The 18,920-nt window shown below is 38.4% G+C and overlaps 1 protein-coding gene and 2 pseudogenes across 2 annotated transcripts in view; all 3 read right to left on the bottom strand.

Moving 5' to 3' along the window:
- LOC110054680 (lymphocyte-specific helicase-like) overlaps nucleotides 1-18,920 on the bottom strand; it is a 48,455-nt gene that overhangs the window by 10,795 nt on the left and 18,740 nt on the right. For both annotated transcript variants that reach the window (XM_089279257.1, XM_089279258.1), the window contains exons 10-12: nucleotides 12,367-12,590; nucleotides 9,952-10,077; nucleotides 9,113-9,215 (exon numbers count right to left, since the gene is read on the bottom strand). In XM_089279257.1, the coding sequence (XP_089135383.1) occupies nucleotides 9,113-9,215; nucleotides 9,952-10,077; nucleotides 12,367-12,590 (453 nt within the window). The remainder of the gene's footprint in view (nucleotides 1-9,112; nucleotides 9,216-9,951; nucleotides 10,078-12,366; nucleotides 12,591-18,920) is intronic.
- On the bottom strand, nucleotides 15,345-17,349 carry LOC149097332 (uncharacterized; annotated as a pseudogene).
- The window catches only part of LOC149097331 (uncharacterized), a 2,365-nt pseudogene continuing 1,463 nt past the window's right edge, over nucleotides 18,019-18,920 (bottom strand).

Raw genomic sequence — 18,920 nt, 5'->3', positions numbered from 1 at the left:
GGTGTAAAACCAATTATTGTAAAGTTTCAAAGCTATAAAGCGAAAACAAGAATGTACAAGGGGAGAGCCAAGTTGAAACATGTCTGTGTCTCTGACCTATATCCCGACTCAACAGCGGCAACTAGAGCAGAATCAGGATGAATCTACCTAAACGAGAACCTAACATCCTACAGGCGGGATATCCTTAAACAGGCGAACCAAAAGTGAAAGGATGGTTTGTTGACATCTGTATGGTCAATGGACCGGAAAATATTCGTCAAAACTTCCCTGAAGGGAAGTCCAATCAGAATCTATGAAAAGACTGACCTGGAGAATCTCTAAGGTAACCACAGTAGTATGATGTACTCTTGGACTTGTAAGTGGGGACAGGAACCAGGTGCCCGAGAGGCCAGAAGGAAAACTCTTAAATAAGTTTTCGTTTACTTTTTTTTCTTTTCGTGTTCGCTTTATTTCTTTATTAATTTACCATAATTTTCAGTTTTCTGCATGCCTAACAAGCTAACTTATGACATTACATCGTTAAACGTAAGAGGATTAAGAGAGCAAAGTAAAAGGAGGAGTATTTTTTCTTACCTTAAAGATCAAAAATCAAAACTCTATTTTCTACAAGAAACATATTCTGAGGTGAACGATGAAACTATTTGGAGAAATGAATGGGGAGGTAAAATATTCTTTTCCCATGGCACCAAACACAGCAAAGGTGTTTGCATTCTGATCCATCCCTTGGTGCAAGACAAAATCGAGAATTCTTTTAGCGAAAAGTTCGGAAGAATCGTGTTAATTACTATTGTTATCAACTCTTTAATGCTATCGCTCTGCAATATTTACGCCCCAAACAATCAAGGTGAACAACTAGAATTTTTGCAAGAACTAAATAATTGTCTTATAGACAAATCAGAACTGACTACACTGATCGTAGGTGGCGACTGGAATTGCACTTTATCAAAGAATGATAAAATTGGTGGCAAGCCCTGGAAAGCAACCAATTATAGAAATTTAGTCCTGACTACTATGGAGATACTGGATCTCATGGACATTCAAAGAGAACGACATCCAAAATTGCACAAGTAGTCTTACGAATCTAAGGTTTTAAAAGTAAAATCCAGGATAGACTTTTTTTGGTGACCAAAAACTTGACACAATTCGTCAAAAAGAGTGAAATCTATCCTGCTATAGCGCCTGAACCTAAAGCAATTTACATATCATTGTCTTTGTCAAATGAAACACCTAGAGGACGCGGACTCTGGAAATTTAATAATTCTCTGTTGAATAATGAAGATTATGTCAACAAAATATGTAAAACATATTTTCAAACTTGCTCTTATTACTCCGAGTTAACCGACAAACAGCTTTTTTGGGAGATGCTCAAAATGGAAATTAGAGCAGCAACCATCTCTTTCAGCCAAAATTTAGCAAAATCAACAAATTGTAGGGAAATGGAAATAACACGTCGACTTCAGGTGTTAGATGAGTTCATTTGTAATAATTTTCATTCCCCTGACATTGATCAGGTCTTAAACGAATTTGAGGATCTCAAAACAGAACTTCAAAAAATATACACCAAGAAGGGAAATGCAGCAGTCTTTAGATCAAAGTGTAGATGGGTGGAAAAAGGTGAGCGCCCCACCAAATACTTTTTTAACTTAGAGAGAGGAAACTACAATAAAAAGACTATCTCAGCTACAGATGGAGGATGAAATGATTATTAAAAGTGAGACCCAGGTTTTAGACGCTATTGAAAACTACTTTAATGATTTATACACATCAGCATCTAGCGCAACACAGGAGGAATACGACAGCTTTATTCAGGAATTGCACCTGCCTAAGCTTTCTGATGAAGAGCAAGATGAACTCGAAGGCCTTTTAACATACGACGAATGTAAACAGGTTTTAGAAACTTTCCAAAATGACAAGTCTCCAGGTGAGGATGGTTTTATGGTAGAATTTTATAAGTTTTTTTTCGAACTGCTAGGACATAACCTCGTCGAAAGCTTCAATGAAGCTTATGAAACAAATTAGCTTACCATCTCCCAAAGAAGAGGCATCATTACTCTTATACCAAAGGAGGACGGCTCCCTGTTAAATATCGAACTGGCGACCAATTACTTTACTTAATGTTGATTGCAAGATAGCAACTAAGGCCATAGCTAGGAGAATAGAAGCTTCGCTGCCAAAGCTAGTAAACTCGGACCAAACCGGGTTTATAAAAGGGCGCTACATTGGGGAAAATATCCGCCTCATAATCGACATTATGGAATATACTAAGAGGCATAACATCCCAGGCATTCTAGTGTCTCTAGACTTCAGAAAAGCCTTTGACTCACTTGAATGGCCCTTTATAATGAGAACACTGGATGTCTTCAATTTCGGTACGAGTATTCAAAAATGGGTAAGCACCTTTTACACCAACATAGAGAATGCAGCATTAAACAATGGTTTTTTGACAAACTGGTTTCGGCCGTCTAGGAGTCCGTCAGGGGTGCCCACTATCCCCGTATTTGTTTATTCTTTCAGCAGAAATAATGGCCAGTAAAATCCGACAAGACCTACACGTCAAAGGAATTGAAATATTAGGAAAAGAACTGAAATTGAGCCAGTATGCAGATGATACAAATCTTTTGTGTGCTGACCTGGCCTCTGTCGAAAAGGCCTTAGAAATAATCAATAACTTTGGTACGCTAGCGGGCCTTAAATTAAACCGGAAGAAAACAAAAGCGCTCTGGTTGGGAAAACTGAAAAATAATAAGGGCAATCCATTACAACTGAAATGGCTACATACCCAGTTAAAATCTTAGGAATCCATGTTTCGTATGACGAAAAGGGAAATAACCAACATAATTTCAACCACAAGTTACAAAAATTGCAAACAAATCTAGACCTATGGAGGGCATGTGACCTTACACTATTTGGGAGAGTACTAATCATAAAATCTCTGGCACTATCACAACTTGTTTACTCAGCATCAAATCTCAATGTACCTCAAGAAACAATACTAATAATCAGAACAAAACTGTTTAGATTTCTATGGAAAAACAAAAAAGACAAAATAAAAAGAGAAGGGCTCTATCAAGATCGAGATAAAGGGGGTATACGTATGATCGATGTAGAAACTATGATAAAGGCACTGAGGTTAGCTTGGATTCCGAGACTTTTCGCACTGGGAAGAAAAAACTGGAAAACCGTTCCAGAGCATTATCTAGGAAAATACGGTGGTCTGAGCTTTCTTTTGAGATGTAACTACGACACAAAATATATCGACGGTTTGCCATCATTTTATAAAGACATTTTAAAATTTTTTAATGAATTGAAAACCTTGTATAACTATGACAGAGGACAGGATATGATCGTATTCAATAACAAAGAAATCCTCGTTGGAGGGAAGCCCATTTTCATCAGTGAATGGCTTAACAACAACATTCTTTTTATACAAGACCTGTTGAACAGCAATGGCCAGTTTATGTCTTATCAAGAATTTAAAAACAAATTCGCTTGCAAAACAAACTTTCTCCAATTTTATCAAGTTGTAAGTGCGATACTGAAGCATCTAGCCACAAAAGCGAAAAACACATTACCACCAGAAAGCGAACCATACATCGAGAACAACCCCCTTTTCCAACTAGACGACTTGACAGAAATTAACTTAGTCAAAGCCAAAACTAGGGACTTCTATTGTTTAATTAACAAAAAAAATTCACGTGAGGTGTCAAACTGGCCCAACGAAATGGAATCAAACCATGCAGTTGGATGGGGAGACATGGGAAAAAATATTTTCCTTGCTGAAAAACATTTGTAAGGAAACAAAATTAAAAGAATGTCAATTCAAACTTATTCATAGAATTGTTGTAACAAAAAAGGAACTTTTTAGATACGGAATCAAAACGGATGATGAATGCCTCTATTGCACTGAACATGATTCAATTGATCACACATTTAATGATTGCGAATTTGTTAAGAGCTTTGTTAAAAACGTCATCGACTGGTTTAATGCTGTCAATAATTTGAATTTTAGTCCAACAATAGAAGAAAAACTATTTGGCATCATGCCCAGCCCATACGATAAAACATTATTAAAGAAATTTAATTATACGATCTTGTTTATGAGATTCTACATCTACACTTGTAAGATGCAAAACAAAGCTATTCACCTCTCCACTTTCATTGATAAAGTGTTAACCTAATACAGAATAGAACATCTTTCTTAATAATTAAATAGGAAAAAACACCCCTCCTCCAAAGCATTATAAGTGACATGCACTTGTATACACACCTATTTCACTTAAATATTTTAATTGGCACTAGTAACAATGTAAATACTGTACTTGTAAACACACTTATATTATATTACATTATATTATATTATATTACTTATATATTATAATTAGCACTTGTAATAATGTAAATACTGCTCTTGTAACAATGTAAATACTGTACTTGTAAACACACCTACATCACTTATATATTATAATTAGCACTTGTAACAATGTCAATACTGTACTTGTAATCACACTTATATTACCTATACACAATAATTAACACTTGTAACAATGTAAATACTGTACCTGTAAGCACATGCAGATAACAAATAAAATTAAAAAAAAAAAAAATCTTTTGCCAGTGCCTCCCAGTTGAAGAAACAAAGTTTGCAAAGTTGTAGTTGTTCGTTCATGTATGTAATTCCTAGTTCCTGTATTACACGCTGGGTATCTTCGTTATTATACAGCCTTGAATCAATTTGATCAATTCGTCAAAGATCGTGTTCGACTCCTTGAATGTTCACCTACATCTTGTCTTCTCCATGAAATCATTGTGAAGAGAAGCGCAAGAAATTTACAACACGCAGAATTAACAAGTCACCTTCCCACTTCAGTTTTGACACAGGCACAGTGTCGAATTTGAGAAGCTGGCGAGAGCATAATTTTTCATTTGGGTGAATGAAAAATAGTTTCAGTTGAGGGAAAACGTCTTCATTTGAAAGAAACTATTTTAAGTCATCTTCTGGGAACTCAGAAAGTATTTTGATGACTTATTATCCATTTCTTTTTAATAATATAATACTTTTCATTTCGCGCAGCAGCGCCCAAGTATGTTATCACTGGCAAACTTGCATGTTTCACCGAAAAGAGAGACTTACCTGGATTTTAGCATCAAAAATGCTGGCTTCGTTTTCGCGGTAAAAATATGCGGCTTCTTTTCGCGTACAATTTCTACAGCTTTAATATATCGTTGTTGAGATAAGTTTTTTACAGAGAAACTAGAAAATGCTTGCAGAAAATTGCTAAAATTTTAACAAGTAAACACAGCGTTTTCGTACCCAACGCAGCTATTTTTTATTCCTGGAAATAAATTTGATTGGGGCAGATTTTGATCACATGCTAGGCAACCACTTGTGAGCCATGAGTGCGCATCACGCAATCAACTAAACAATGCTATAAATTGAAATTTTTGTCAAGCTTCATCTACTTGAACACTTGATTACCCTTGAGCCTAAAATTTACCTTTTTTTCTCAAAATCGTTATCAAAAATTTAGTTGGTGAACAGCTTGCCTGAGTCCTTGCCCATGGGGCAAGTAAGGAGAGAAAGTTACTTGTTCGAAGGGAAAATCTACTTGTCCCTGACGACTGGACGGGTTTTTTTTCGAGCCCTGCGTATCCCGTTTATTTTTGACCTAATTATATACCTCTTACTAACCGAGTTCGAGGGCCGTACTGTAAGTTATGAACCGAGTTTTTCCCCATCGATTTATTGCCCAAGCGCGAAGTGCGCGGACCATAAATCAAAGGGGAAAAATGAGGATCCATAATTTACAGTACGGACTGAGTGTCTGACGGCTTGGGAACGATTTCTATTCATGCGGAACGGCTTAAAATTTTTAACACACCTGGAAAGCAATTGGAACTGATCGTTTAAAATCATTAGTCGGTGTTAATACACAATTTTGTTCTTTTACTTGCTAAAAAAGTTAAGGACACTTGTTGATAAACTTCGAAACATTTTGGTAACAAAAACAGCTTTAAATTTTAGCGGGCTGTACGGTAGATTACGGCCCCCTAAATTGACCAATCACAGCCCGTGTACTAACTGTGAGATGTAATAAACTGTATCACAAACCAACAATTTTCTTACTTGATATTCTGGTAAATATGTTGTAAATATCCATTATCCAAGCCTGCAAATAATTTTTGTGTATAAGCAGGTCATTTGTCAGGCCAAGGACAAGTTTTGACTTAACAAAAAGCCAGTCTGGTCAGACATTTGAGACATTTTGGTATTTGAGTGCTGACCCTTCACCAAAATGTTCGTAGCATATTCGAATGGCTTAAAAGTAAAGTCAACTGAGTGTAAAATCGTTAAGTCAGGTATTTTACCTGTTAAAAATTGTTAAAAATTGACAAATTTACAAACGGTTGTACCCCTAGTTTGCCTTCCCTCACTCGATCATCGTGTATTCTGTATTTTCCTGCATATCAAGTTTTCCATGACATCTAAGGAAAACCACAAAAAATCCCACATGGACAGGTTGTCAGTATAAAAACTCACAATAATATTTAGAGACTTGAAAATTGGCTGAAATTGATTCATTGACTTTTTCTGAAGGCAAGTTTCCCCTGAAAATTTTTGGGGTCAATTGAATAAAAAATTTGCATAATTAGATGAAATTTGAATTGGAAGTGGTTGTGATTACAAAGCATGACTAATTTGTACATTTACGCTTTTCTCAAAAATATGTCTGTGGTACGGAAACTAATTCAAACTATGCTGAACCACAGAGGTAAAAAAAGACTTTAAAGAGCTATAAAGCTGATTTTGGATCATACGGACTAGAAAAACATTTGGTTACGTTTTAGAGGTTTTAAAGTATTTAAACGCGATTGCATTCAGATAAACGAAAATTTGGGCCGTGTATCCAATTTGCATAAAATTTTAATCGGGTCAAATTATGACTGAAAATTAATTCCACAACACTTGCAGATAACAAGCAATGAGTGACAACATAAGACCACAGATTTTAGCAGTTTTTCAGACAAACATGATTCAGACTAAATGAGGCCAAAACTGATAACAAAGCTTTTTTTGTCTACCATTGTTTGGCAGTTAATAAAATAACTTGTTCCATAGTCAGCTGAAAATTTCCAGTTAAAATATTTTTTGTTTAGCACAGAAATCTTTTGTTTAGCACACATTTTTTGTTTAGCACAGGTCAGAGTCTCTGACCAGGCTAAGCTTTTACCTGTCAAAACCTCAAATTTACCAGACAATTGTCCGATGACTGACGGTTATTTGCAGGCTTGCTTATCCCATTAATTTTTTCCACAAATATCTGGCATCCTGTCAATTTTTGCGTTATTTTTTTTTTTAAAAATACCTCTCAGTTGGCGCGTCGGGGTATGTTATGGATGGGTCAATGGATGAGTGAGTGAGAGATGTATGTATGTCACACCAATCAGATTGGATCTATTATAAACAGCCAATCAAAGTTCTTGTTGTAAAGGTAAATGGTATGTGAGAAGATTTGATCCCGATACAGTTCAGAACCGCCATATTTATTCTTCTATAAAAGATGAGGAAGTATTCATACATTGGGCTTACTTTGGCATTTTCTCTGGGTTAGGCTGAGGATTTTGTGGGCAGGTTTGATAATCATTTGCAACTGGATAATCAGTCAAAGAAACATAGTGTTTGGCATATAACTATGAGCATGAGATGAAGGGTGAGCTTTTCCCATTAGGTAAGTTTCTGAATTGAGTCTTAGCCGCTCTACTACTAGATTTAAGATGTGAATGAAGATAACAAGTTATCAGCTATTGTTCCCAGCATATTAAACAAAAAAGAAGCTTTCATTTCAGGACAGTTTTTACGTCTCTGCAGTAGCAGTTTAAAATATATCTTTTGATTTGATGGGCATTTTATGACATTCTTTTCAGTCCAATATTTTTAAATGTGGCTGAATATGATTTAGGCAAAGTTAGACTCAAACCAATGTAGTCAGCGGTTTCCCCTTTTACAGTACGTGACTTGTGGGGCGGCCCTTTGGAGATTTGCAGGGCTGTTTTGTCACATTGCATTGCACGTACTGTGCTGCCAGCTGATCGTTGCGGATCATTTCCACTGATTCATTCAGTGTGACGGTGCCAGTTAGTGGCTACTTTTGGGGGTGGTTCCCGCTTCCAGGGTTGCCATGGATACCTCCCCTTCCGCTTATGGCTTCTGCTCCCCGCTAACCTTTCAGGCACCACTTCCCAAGCTCACCTATTTGTGATGAGTTTAAAGGTAAAAAGTATGAAAACTGTTCAACTGTTCTTTGAAGACTGCGTGACTTTCAACATGTCAGAGAGGTTTTTTTCTCTTTCTTTCTATTTTTGGTGAAGTAGTGTTGTTGCATTGTGTTGTGTACAAAGGGTAAACTTGAGTATTTTTGAGCAAAAATTCCTTTTAGGGGTTGGAAGGGCTATGTGATTGGTGAGTGAGGGAGTTATGCATGTGCGCATGTCACACCAATCAGTGTGGGTTGTATCAAAGAACAAACCAAATTGCCTGTTAGAAAATAAGATGGTATCTACATTAATCTGGAGACGTGTCAGGTTAATGTAGTTTGTTCAGTCAAACATTTTATGGCTTACTATTTAGTTATCTTACCATTACTGATGTAACATTGTATGTACATCATGAATTCCCAGTTTCTTTCTTGCTGTACATCGCAACCAAAAAAACTTGTCAAATTAACCAAATCATAACTGTAAACAGTTCCATGAACACTCCTATCTCCGAGACTTTTAGTTCACAAAAAAATAACTCTTGCACGCCTTGCCTGCCTATGTTTTATCTAAATATCCTGTATCCCAAAAACACTCCTAATAGGGCTTCATATATGGACTACCTAAATGAACTATGCCTTAAATTACTGAAAGGACGACCCTAACAAAAAGCTTTCAAGAACTTAAATTGTCATTTTCACAAGGAATAATGCAGTAATTCCTTTTAGGAAGAAATGTTGGATATAACCAATATGCTTACAGATTTCCACTTGTGTACAGTTATAACAGGACTCCATTAAAAACTTTGTGAACGTAAACCCTGAGTGCATTACATTATAAATATAAACATGTAACCTACAGCATGAAGCCTCTGTAAGACTTGATGCTCCCTCTCTTGTTCAATAATCCTCTCATTTCCATCATCCTCATTGATGGCGCTAAAATCAAACCACCTCTGAAAACTAAACACAGACAAGCTCATCTAACTAATGGAAATAAATTTTCAAATAAAATCCAAGAAATTTAGGGGGGAACTAAACAGCTGCCCAATTGCCATTGGTTTGTATTGACTCAGTGATAGGGAGCAAGATGTGAAGTAAAGTGCCTACACACATCTACAGCCAATTCCCATAGCCAGTCCTGAAATCAAAGTGGAACTGTCATTTACTTGTGGATATCTGACTGCTGATTTCCCTTTTCCAGTCAAAAGCTGAAGTTCTATCCCGATTTCAGATGTTTTGAAAATCACCTTCTGAAGCTGGCCACTAATACATTCACTCCTATTCACTCGTAAAGAAAAAGTGCTAAGTACCAGAAAACAACTGCCATTAATTTATTATAACAATTTATTATATGGCTAGCTCCGTGAGCGGGCAAGATGAATCAAATCCTGCGCTGTGATTGGCTACCCGAGCGGGCAAGATGGAGCTATCCTGCCTGCTCGGGACTACCCGCCGTGTCCCGCAAGAAAAATTTCCATGAAAGCCATATAATAACCCGACCAAGCTTGTTCAGTCAAGATGGCTGGATATTGGCCTTGTTCTTGTTTTTGCGTGTTTATGGACCTCAACTCTGTCTCGGTCCACAAACATGCAAAAAAAGAACTTGGCCAATATCCCACCATCTTGACCTCACACTTGGTCAATAACCAATACAGATTAGCTCAGATTACCTAGATTTAAGTTGAATTAAACTTACCTTTCCAGGTCATCAAATATGTCTGGCAGAAGAAAGTTTAACAAAGACCATAGCTCTGACAAATTGTTTTGCAATGGAGTGCCTGTCAGCAGCAGACGGTTTGCTGCCATGTAAGTCTTCAATTCCCTAAAAAACAACAAAGTAAAAATTTATTGTAGTGTCATGACCAACTCTACAATGAGTTATGTACAAGGCAACCAATCACATGATAGCTTTTTTGTTTTTGGTTGAGTATTCATATATGCATGGTATTATGCATGTACAGGCTGTGTGTAAATCTTCAATGGTCAAGTAGATTAAAGTACGTATTTTTTTTTCATTGCACCTTGACTCTACAATAATGTTACTACAAATTTGACAATAATACATGCATTTGCTCCAAACTTTACCATTACACTGTGCAGTATAATTGAAGGCTTTTGTGCAAAAAGGGCATATATAGCATTTTGGGCCAATTTTTATTTTTTGCAGGATCAAGCTAATTTTTGGCAGACTGACTTGTTTTGACATGAAAAGCATCGTTGCATAATTGTTTTTGTTGATTTGCACTTTGTTTTCAAGAAGTAACGTATGCAAAAAACTCAGTTTTCCAAGGGTATCTTTTTGAGATCTTTTGTTGAGCGAAAAACAAAAGAAACATTTTGTTTTGCTAAACGATGAAGTCACCGAAGCGTAGTATTTGCCGCTAGTTTAATTATTCATATAATTATGCAATTCTCTTACTGTTGCTTCGTTAGTGCAAGTGAATAAGGCACTAAATGGGCCGGATTCGAGTATGTTTTGTCGTGACACAGGTTCGATACGAGGTTGGTCGCTCTTTTTTTCTGGTCTATTTCTCTGCTTCTTTCAAAACTCAAAACATTTATTTAAAAAAAAACTGTGCCGCGTCAAAATCTACCTTCGAAGGATTTGCTCCAAAAGATGCTGCTCAGAAAACTAAGTTTTTTTTGCATACGTTATTTCTCGAAAACGAAGTGCAAATCAACAAAAACAGTTGCAAGGCCACGGGCAAGAATGTTCCCTAGATTTTTTGGCCATTTTGAAAGTGCTCAAAAATAGTTCATGTCATTGTTCCTAGTGAAAGTAAGTTAACCGTTGCGACTTGCAATTGAACCAGAGCTATTACTCAAATACAAACAACTTGTGATGGCATTAATGGGGGAACACTGCCTTGCGTTTGGTTAGCCCATGCGACTTCCGGTGATAGTGTGACAAAACAACCTCACTTATCTCCCCAGCACTATGAGCTGAATGACAGACAGCACGTGCTGGATTGGACAAGAGTATCGGTTAGCAAGCAATGTTCAAAGGTGCCGAAAAAACAATCTTGGGGGAAGTCGCTGCGCAGACTTAACCGCATCACACAGGAGTGACCCTTTGTTTATTATGCAGGAATACATGACCAACCTTGTCTCCAAAGGGAGGGAGGGAGGGAAAAATCAAACGATAGATTTACAGTAAGTAATAGCTATGTTGCTTAGACGAACTCAAAATGGACTCTGAACATTTAGAACATTTACCTATTTAGACCTGAAATAAAGTGTCTTTATTGTTCAAAAGATAAAATTACATATCTTATGTTACATTTAAAAATAACAATGTTAATGGGCTACAATATGTCTCAACATTTTTGAGCTTATATGTTGCGTGAAATTAACATTTTGCTGTTTTCTAAGTGAAATCAACATCCTTTCCGTCACGGGGGTTAACGTGAAATCAACATTTGAACCTTTTTTGACCTAAAATCAACATTTTTGAGCTTATACGTTGCATGAAATTGACATTTTGCTGCTTTCTAAGAGAAATCGACATCCATGCCGTCGCGCGTTAACATGAGTCAACATTTTAACCACTTTTGACCTGAAATCAACAAAATTGAGCTTATATGTTGCGTGAAATTGACATTTTGCTGGTTTCTAAGTGAAATCAAAGTCCTTGTGGTCGTGGCGGGCCGATCCTTTATTATAATAAACCCAGGCGAGACTTTGACTTACAATAAAGGCTTGGCTTGGCTTGGCTATTATAACAAAGGATCAGCTCTGTTTATCATAACAAAGGCCCAGCTTCGTTTATTTGAAGGACTCGGCAGGAAAAGGGCGTTAGGTATTTTAATTAAAAGTGAACTTTGTCGAAAACGCTCCAAATTTTGCATGCAGTTTTGTTCGGGTATGTTGACCAATGTCCCGTAGTTTTCGCGCTAAAGTTCGCTTCGTTTTCAAGATATTGCGTATGCAATAAACCACTCGGTTTTTCCAACCTGCATGCCTTTTTTGCATACAGAAGGTGTATATTTTCACCAGTGAATTAATCTTTTGACAAGGCATTAATATATTCATGTTACACAATGCATCAAAAGTTCATCACTGGGTCAGGAGAACCAAAAATAATGAAATTTAGTTTTCCAGTCCCTCTCACCTTATTAGTTTACAGTTCAGGTTTTTAATGCGATGACCCTCATCAACAATTATGTATTTCCAGTCCAAGCCATGCATGCTTTTCTGATCTCTCATACAAATCTCATAGGAAGTTATTACCACTGGAAAAGCAAAGATTTTGCCTTCCACTGGTATCAGCTTTTCCATCTGGTATCTCAGACGAAGGCGATCCTCTTGTGAACCATGATAGAGTATCACAGGGATCTGAAGAATCAAGACAACCAAAAGAAAATTAATATGGATAAAGCATACATGTAATTAATCAAAATGTAACTTTATAAAGCTTTATAAAACTTTAAAAATTCAAGGACTTTACAAGGACACTCCAGGACCAGGGCTCGAAATTAACTTTTTCGTCCGGGAGCCAGCTGGCGAGTAATGGAAAAGTTTTGGTTGCCAGATCGTAAAGTTTGGTCGCCAACTTTTTTTATATATAACTTACACAAGAACACGATTTTATACATTACTTTGCATGCAAGAAAAGTCACAATTGAAGAGCAAAAACAATTAGAAACAACACGAGTAACACTTAGTTATAAAGCTACCGTTGTTCTCAGGTGATATGTCTCTGGTCCTAAGGTAATGGTTGTCTCCATAGTCATTTTAAATGAAGCGAAGCATAAAACATTTTAAGTCCATGGCTTTCATTGTGAGACAAACACGGGTCATTGCGTATTTTCCCTTTGCTACGTCTTCGAAATGCCATTCTTTATTTCCGACTTGCTTTCCTCAACACCTTTCAACAACTGATGAAGGATTCAAAGTTTGGATCAGCCTTTTGGCTGAATCTTCATTCCGTACACGTAAAAATTCACGTGATTCCTTCAAGTGAAAAGCACATGGTGTCGAAGTGCACCTGCAATCCAAGTTTTGGAAGAAGCTGCTGAAACAATATGGCGCACCGTGAACGCAGTATTAACGTGTTGATATACATTTAATTTTTTCGATTATCTTGTAATATTCAGACATTATTTGACTGGGGACGGAATGGTCAGTTGTACACTAGCTACCATATCCAATTGATTTCCTAATATAAAGATTTAAAAACAAAAGTTGTGTCGTGGTTTTCTTTAGTTATTGGACAAAACGCGAGTCGCCAGCTGGCGACCAGTTCTGAAAATTTAGTCACCAGTGCTCAATTTTTGGTCGCATTGGCAACCAGTGAGTCGCAATTTCGAGCCCTGCAGGAAATACAATGTAATATTCTCACTTATTTCTCAAGATAAGCTGCACCTATTTATTCAAAATTTTCCTTAAAAATCAGGGATGCGGCTTATCTGCAAGAACATCAGGACAACATGCCATAAATTTGCATAAATTGATGCTTTCCATTGAAAAGTGTTTTAAGTCGGTAAAGCAAACTAATAAGAACTTCAGTGAACTAATAATATCAGAGTATGCATCTATCATTGCCTTTACAAGTTTGGCGGCTCCTAAAAGAGCTGTTTTAGTTCATAATCACAGGCTTACATTTCCTGCTGTTAAACTACATTAAACCTTCGATAAAAAATCTTCTTGCCAGTTAAAGGTCACCATTCTAGCTCATTCTAGAGCAGCTAAATGTTGCGCAGTAGGGAATCACTATTCCGCCCCAAAGCTGTGTACATGTTAAGTTTACATGTGATTAAAGAAAGTTTCAAAAGCTACTTGTGTCCAGAACTCCATCTCCTGGTGAAATGCCTGGCTACTAAACTACGAACAGACGAATGAACGAATGAAAGCATCTTTGTTGTTGTATGTAAAACATTTTTACTGAAATGAGAATTATACTAGGGCCGCAAAGCGGCCTGAAGTTATAATTCAAATTATATGAACAGATGAAGTGAGAAATATATGAGACAACAAATGGTAGGAATTTTCCAGTTAGTGCTTCAAACCACTATTTAACGCCATCAGAAGGGCAAACCCCCCTTAAGAAACAATAAAAGGGGCCTGGGGATACCCACAATGCCCTGGGACCTAGATCTTGTGGTCCCGTGATGCTTCGGTGGCTTTTTGACGCCATGGAATAGACAGGCAAAAGAGAGACTCCATAGGAGGGAGGTATGAAGGGTGGGAAGCTCATATATTTCTCACTTCATCTGTTCATATAATTTGAATTATAACTTCAGGCCGCTTCACGGCCCTAGTATAATTCTCATTATATTTCACAGACTCCGTTCGAAATATATGAGACAACAAATGCTAGTTTTTAATGCTGCCACTAAGAGCAATAAAACAGCCATGGTTCCACATAACAAAACATTTAAATAAGATATATATTATATATATAAATCAAAACTCACCAGGAGAATAGCTGAGTTTACAAGTAGATCTACTTTGAGGATAAGAACTCAGTAGCAAAGTCTGAAGTAAACAAGGGTTTATAGTAAAATGTTCTGAAAATTGAAGCAGAAGACCAGTCGGCCATTGACATGATAGTCGACAGCGGGAAAAATGCATTGACAGCTGCTGTCGTAGATGCACCATGCACAGAGTGAGCTTTAAAAACGTGACTGTCTATTCCTGCTGCACTCATAAAGGTTTGTAGCTAACGTCCCAATGATGTAGAAGTGACCAGTTTGTGGGGACGTATAAATGAAATAAACAACTTATCGGGAAGATAAGACCGGATAACAGGTCAAACGTTCCTGGATGATTTTAGATATTGTCTAAAACAATCTATGGGACAGAGCTTCTTGTCTTGGTCAAAGCGGGCAAAAAATGCTTCTGCTAGTTTACCTGCACTGCCAGTTTTTCTAGGGACGGTGAGTCTGAAAAAACACCCCTTCTGGAAGGACGCTGCAATGTCCGAGATCCAGGGAAGCCAAGGCGGAAATCCGTTCAGGACAGGTTAATGCAAACAGGGTGACTAACTTCATTGAGATACCTTTAAGTGATAGAGTGCTGTTTTTCCCCAAAGAAATCCTGTATTTAATCATAACATCAGCATTCCAGGTATGGGAATACCTGGGCTTTGGAGGATGTTTATTGGGAGCTCCTTTAAGGGACCTAGTAACGTAAGGATGCTGACCCATTGAAAAAACCGTCTATCTTTGGATGAGTTGACAAAATAGCAGAACGAAGGATGGTAAGTGATCGGTATGCTAAGCCTTCGTTAAAGAGTTCTTTTAAGAAAATTAGAATGTCACTTATAGATGAAAAAGATGATCAATTTGCCATCTAGTGATACGACAAGCTGGAGGTACAAGTAGCTGCAATGAGTAGATTGGCAACGTTTGTTGGAATGCCCTCAGCTTGGAAACGTTAGTAGAGATGTGAAACATGGCCAAGTGAAGGCGAGGATACATTGGATGAACTCAGTTCAGGTCGGTCGGGTCCGTTAAGAGGGTTGGACTGTTCGGTAGCAACACTGGCTGAGATATAGAAGTCTCAGCAGAATCAGCCACCAGGGCTGGGCTTGCCAACCTGAAGCAACGAGAATTAGTTCCATCTGGTCGATTGTTACCTTCGTCAGGGTTTTGAATATCAGATTGAAGTGGGGTGGAGGGGGGGGGGGGGGGGGGCATAGCCCCGTAGAGGAAACCAGTTTATCGTAAAGGCTTTGTGTAGATGGCTACAGGGTCGGGTCTCCCACTGATGTAATCTGTGAGTTGGTTGGTTAGACGACTCGCAAGCAGATCCGTCTGACAATTCAGCAGAAAAGGCTGAATAATTGTTGGGACCAACTTCCACTCGCTCATGTCCTTGAATTCTTTGGACTCCTTGTCCGCTGAGATGTTGTCTCTTCCTGCGATGTGAGAAGCTATCAAAAGGATGTCTCTTTCCTGACACCAATCCCACATCTCTAAGACCAGAGTCATAAGTTGGGGGAATGTGTACCCCCTTTGTTGTTGATGTAAGCAATGGCGGTAGTGTTGTCTAGCCAGAGAAATACGGTTACGTGAGACTTACCTTTGAGACAGGTTTTTCAGTAAAGCCAAAAAAGGACGCCTTTAGCTCTAGATAATTGATGTGTTCGAGAGACTCTTTTGTGACCATCCTTTTGCACCCCAACCTTCCTTGGATGCGTCAGTTGTGATCATATCCGGTGGAGGAAGGTGCATGGGATTGCCGTTTGCTTTGAGGGTGTGTTTCAACCACTACGCACGTTTTACTTTGGCACTCGGTGACAGGGCAATCAAAGCGTTGTAAGACTCCTGGTTCATTTGTAGGCCTCTTATCAGATCTGACTGCAAGTGACGAAAGTGTAGTGGAGCTTGGCAAATGGCTGGTCTCGAGGACTCTAACAGGCCTATTAAACTTGCTAGGTTTCGCAATTTGATACTTTGAGAAACGGGCAACTGGCAACAACAGTCTAGAATTTTGTTGGCCTTTTTCTTCCGGGAGTGATATCATCATGCACATTGAGTTGATTTGGAAACCCGGGAAGGTTATCACTTGTGTTGGAATCAGTAATGATTTCTTGAGGTTTATTTTAAAACCTAGGGACCAAAGGAGAGTCACTGCCAGCTGAGTATTTTTCACAGCTACCTCCATTGAGGCAGCCAAAAGAAGAAAGTCATCCAGGTAAATAAGGACTCGAATCGCCTTCTTCCTCAGGAATGGGGCAACAGGTTTTACAACTTTCGTAAAATTCTGGGGGCTGAACACTGGCCGAATGGAAGAGCTTTGAACTGGTAACATGTTCCCTTCCAAAAGAAGCGAAGGAACTTTCGGGAAGACTTGTGAACAGGCACAGAAAGGTAAGCATCTTTTAAATCTGTATATATTTGTATAAAATCTCTGGTTAAAGCAACGTCTTTAGGCAACTAATGTTTTCCATCTGGAAATGCTCGTTTACAATGAACTTGTTCAAAGAACATATCACCGGACGCAAAGATCCTTTTTGAATACAAGAAACAGGCGGCTGTTAAAAAACTGTCTCTGGTAAAAGGGGTCTTATGTATGGCTCCTTTTTGCAATAACTCATTCACTTCCTGGGATATTAGGAGTGCCTCTTGACCCGATGTTTGGATAAGTGGTGGAGACTTTGAAAATGAGTTTTGAGGAAACTTATATTGTAACCTGAAACAATTGAGAGAATCTGTGGGTCCGATGTTAGGGTTCTCCAAGACACCATGCATTCTAGGAAAGTTCCTTCGCTTCTTTTGGAAGGGAACATGTTACCAGTTCAAAGCTCTTCCATTCGGCCAGTGTTCAGCCCCCAGAATTTTACGAAAGTTGTAAAACCTGTTGCCCCATTCCTGAGGAAGAAGGCGATTCGAGTCCTTATTTACCTGGATGACTTTCTTCTTTTGGCTGCCTCAATGGAGGTAGCTGTGAAAAATACTCAGCTGGCAGTGACTCTCCTTTGGTCCCTAGGTTTTAAAATAAACCTCAAGAAATCATTACTGATTCCAACACAAGTGATAACCTTCCCGGGTTTCCAAATCAACTCAATGTGCATGATGATATCACTCCCGGAAGAAAAAGGCCAACAAAATTCTAGACTGTTGTTGCCAGTTGCCCGTTTCTCAAAGTATCAAATTGCGAAACCTAGCAAGTTTAATAGGCCTGTTAGAGTCCTCGAGACCAGCCATTTGCCAAGCTCCACTACACTTTCGTCACTTGCAGTCAGATCTGATAAGAGGCCTACAAATGAACCAGGAGTCTTACAACGCTTTGATTGCCCTGTCACCGAGTGCTTATGTATGGCTCCTTTTTGCAATAACTCATTCACTTCCTGGGATATTAGGAGTGCCTCTTGACCCGATGTTTGGATAAGTGGTGGAGACTTTGAAAATGAGTTTTGAGGAAACTTATATTGTAACCTGAAACAATTGAGAGAATCTGTGGGTCCGATGTTAGGGTTCTCCAAGACACCATGCATTCTAGGAGTCTGGCTGACGTCCCTTCTGGGGAGGGGGACGAAAAAGCCGCTTTTTGAATGAGGCCCTTAGTAATTTGACTGAGATTTAGAAGGGTGGGAATACCCAGTGGATTGATACTTGTTAAAGGTGTCTCCTCGATGTCTGCTTTGAGACTGGGAACTATTACTACGTCTAGAAAAGGATTTCCCTTTAGTCTGTGCCAAAATTTTTGTGAGACCCCTTGACAACTCGGCCTGTTTTGAGGCCAAGAGGGGGAAATCATCTCCAAATAGCCATGATTTTGCATTAGGCACAGGTAGTTCTGCGAGGTTTGTCCTTGAACAGTTTATGACTGCGAGGACTCTCTGCCGTTTCAGGATAGACAGTTGAGCATTGGCTGAGCCTAAAAGGCAAAGAACTTGTTCAAAAGCTACTTTAATTTCCTCATAAAGTGGAGCTGAATCATTTTGGATACAATCATGAAGGCCACAAAGTAGGCCTGTGGCAATTAAGAAAGGACAATGAACATTAAACATTTCCTTATCCCTTTCTTGTACAAACTTTTTCACTTTAAATTGTTGCTCGAGTTTTAGAGCAGAGAGTGCATCCACTTCAGGAGGCGCCCAGTCATTCAAAATAACAAGAGATGGCTGGTAAGATAAAATGTAATTTTCTCCAAAAAGTAGTATCCAGAAACTTGGACAAAGAAGCTGATGGTTTCCAGGAGGTTGACTTGGCTACT

Source organism: Orbicella faveolata, unplaced genomic scaffold, assembly GCF_042242905.1.
Source record: "Orbicella faveolata isolate gen_17 unplaced genomic scaffold, um_ofav_v1 contig_47, whole genome shotgun sequence".
Lineage (NCBI taxonomy): Eukaryota > Metazoa > Cnidaria > Anthozoa > Scleractinia > Merulinidae > Orbicella > Orbicella faveolata.
The sequence above is the reverse complement of the archived record's forward strand: the minus strand, read 5'-3'. Positions and strand labels throughout refer to the sequence as shown.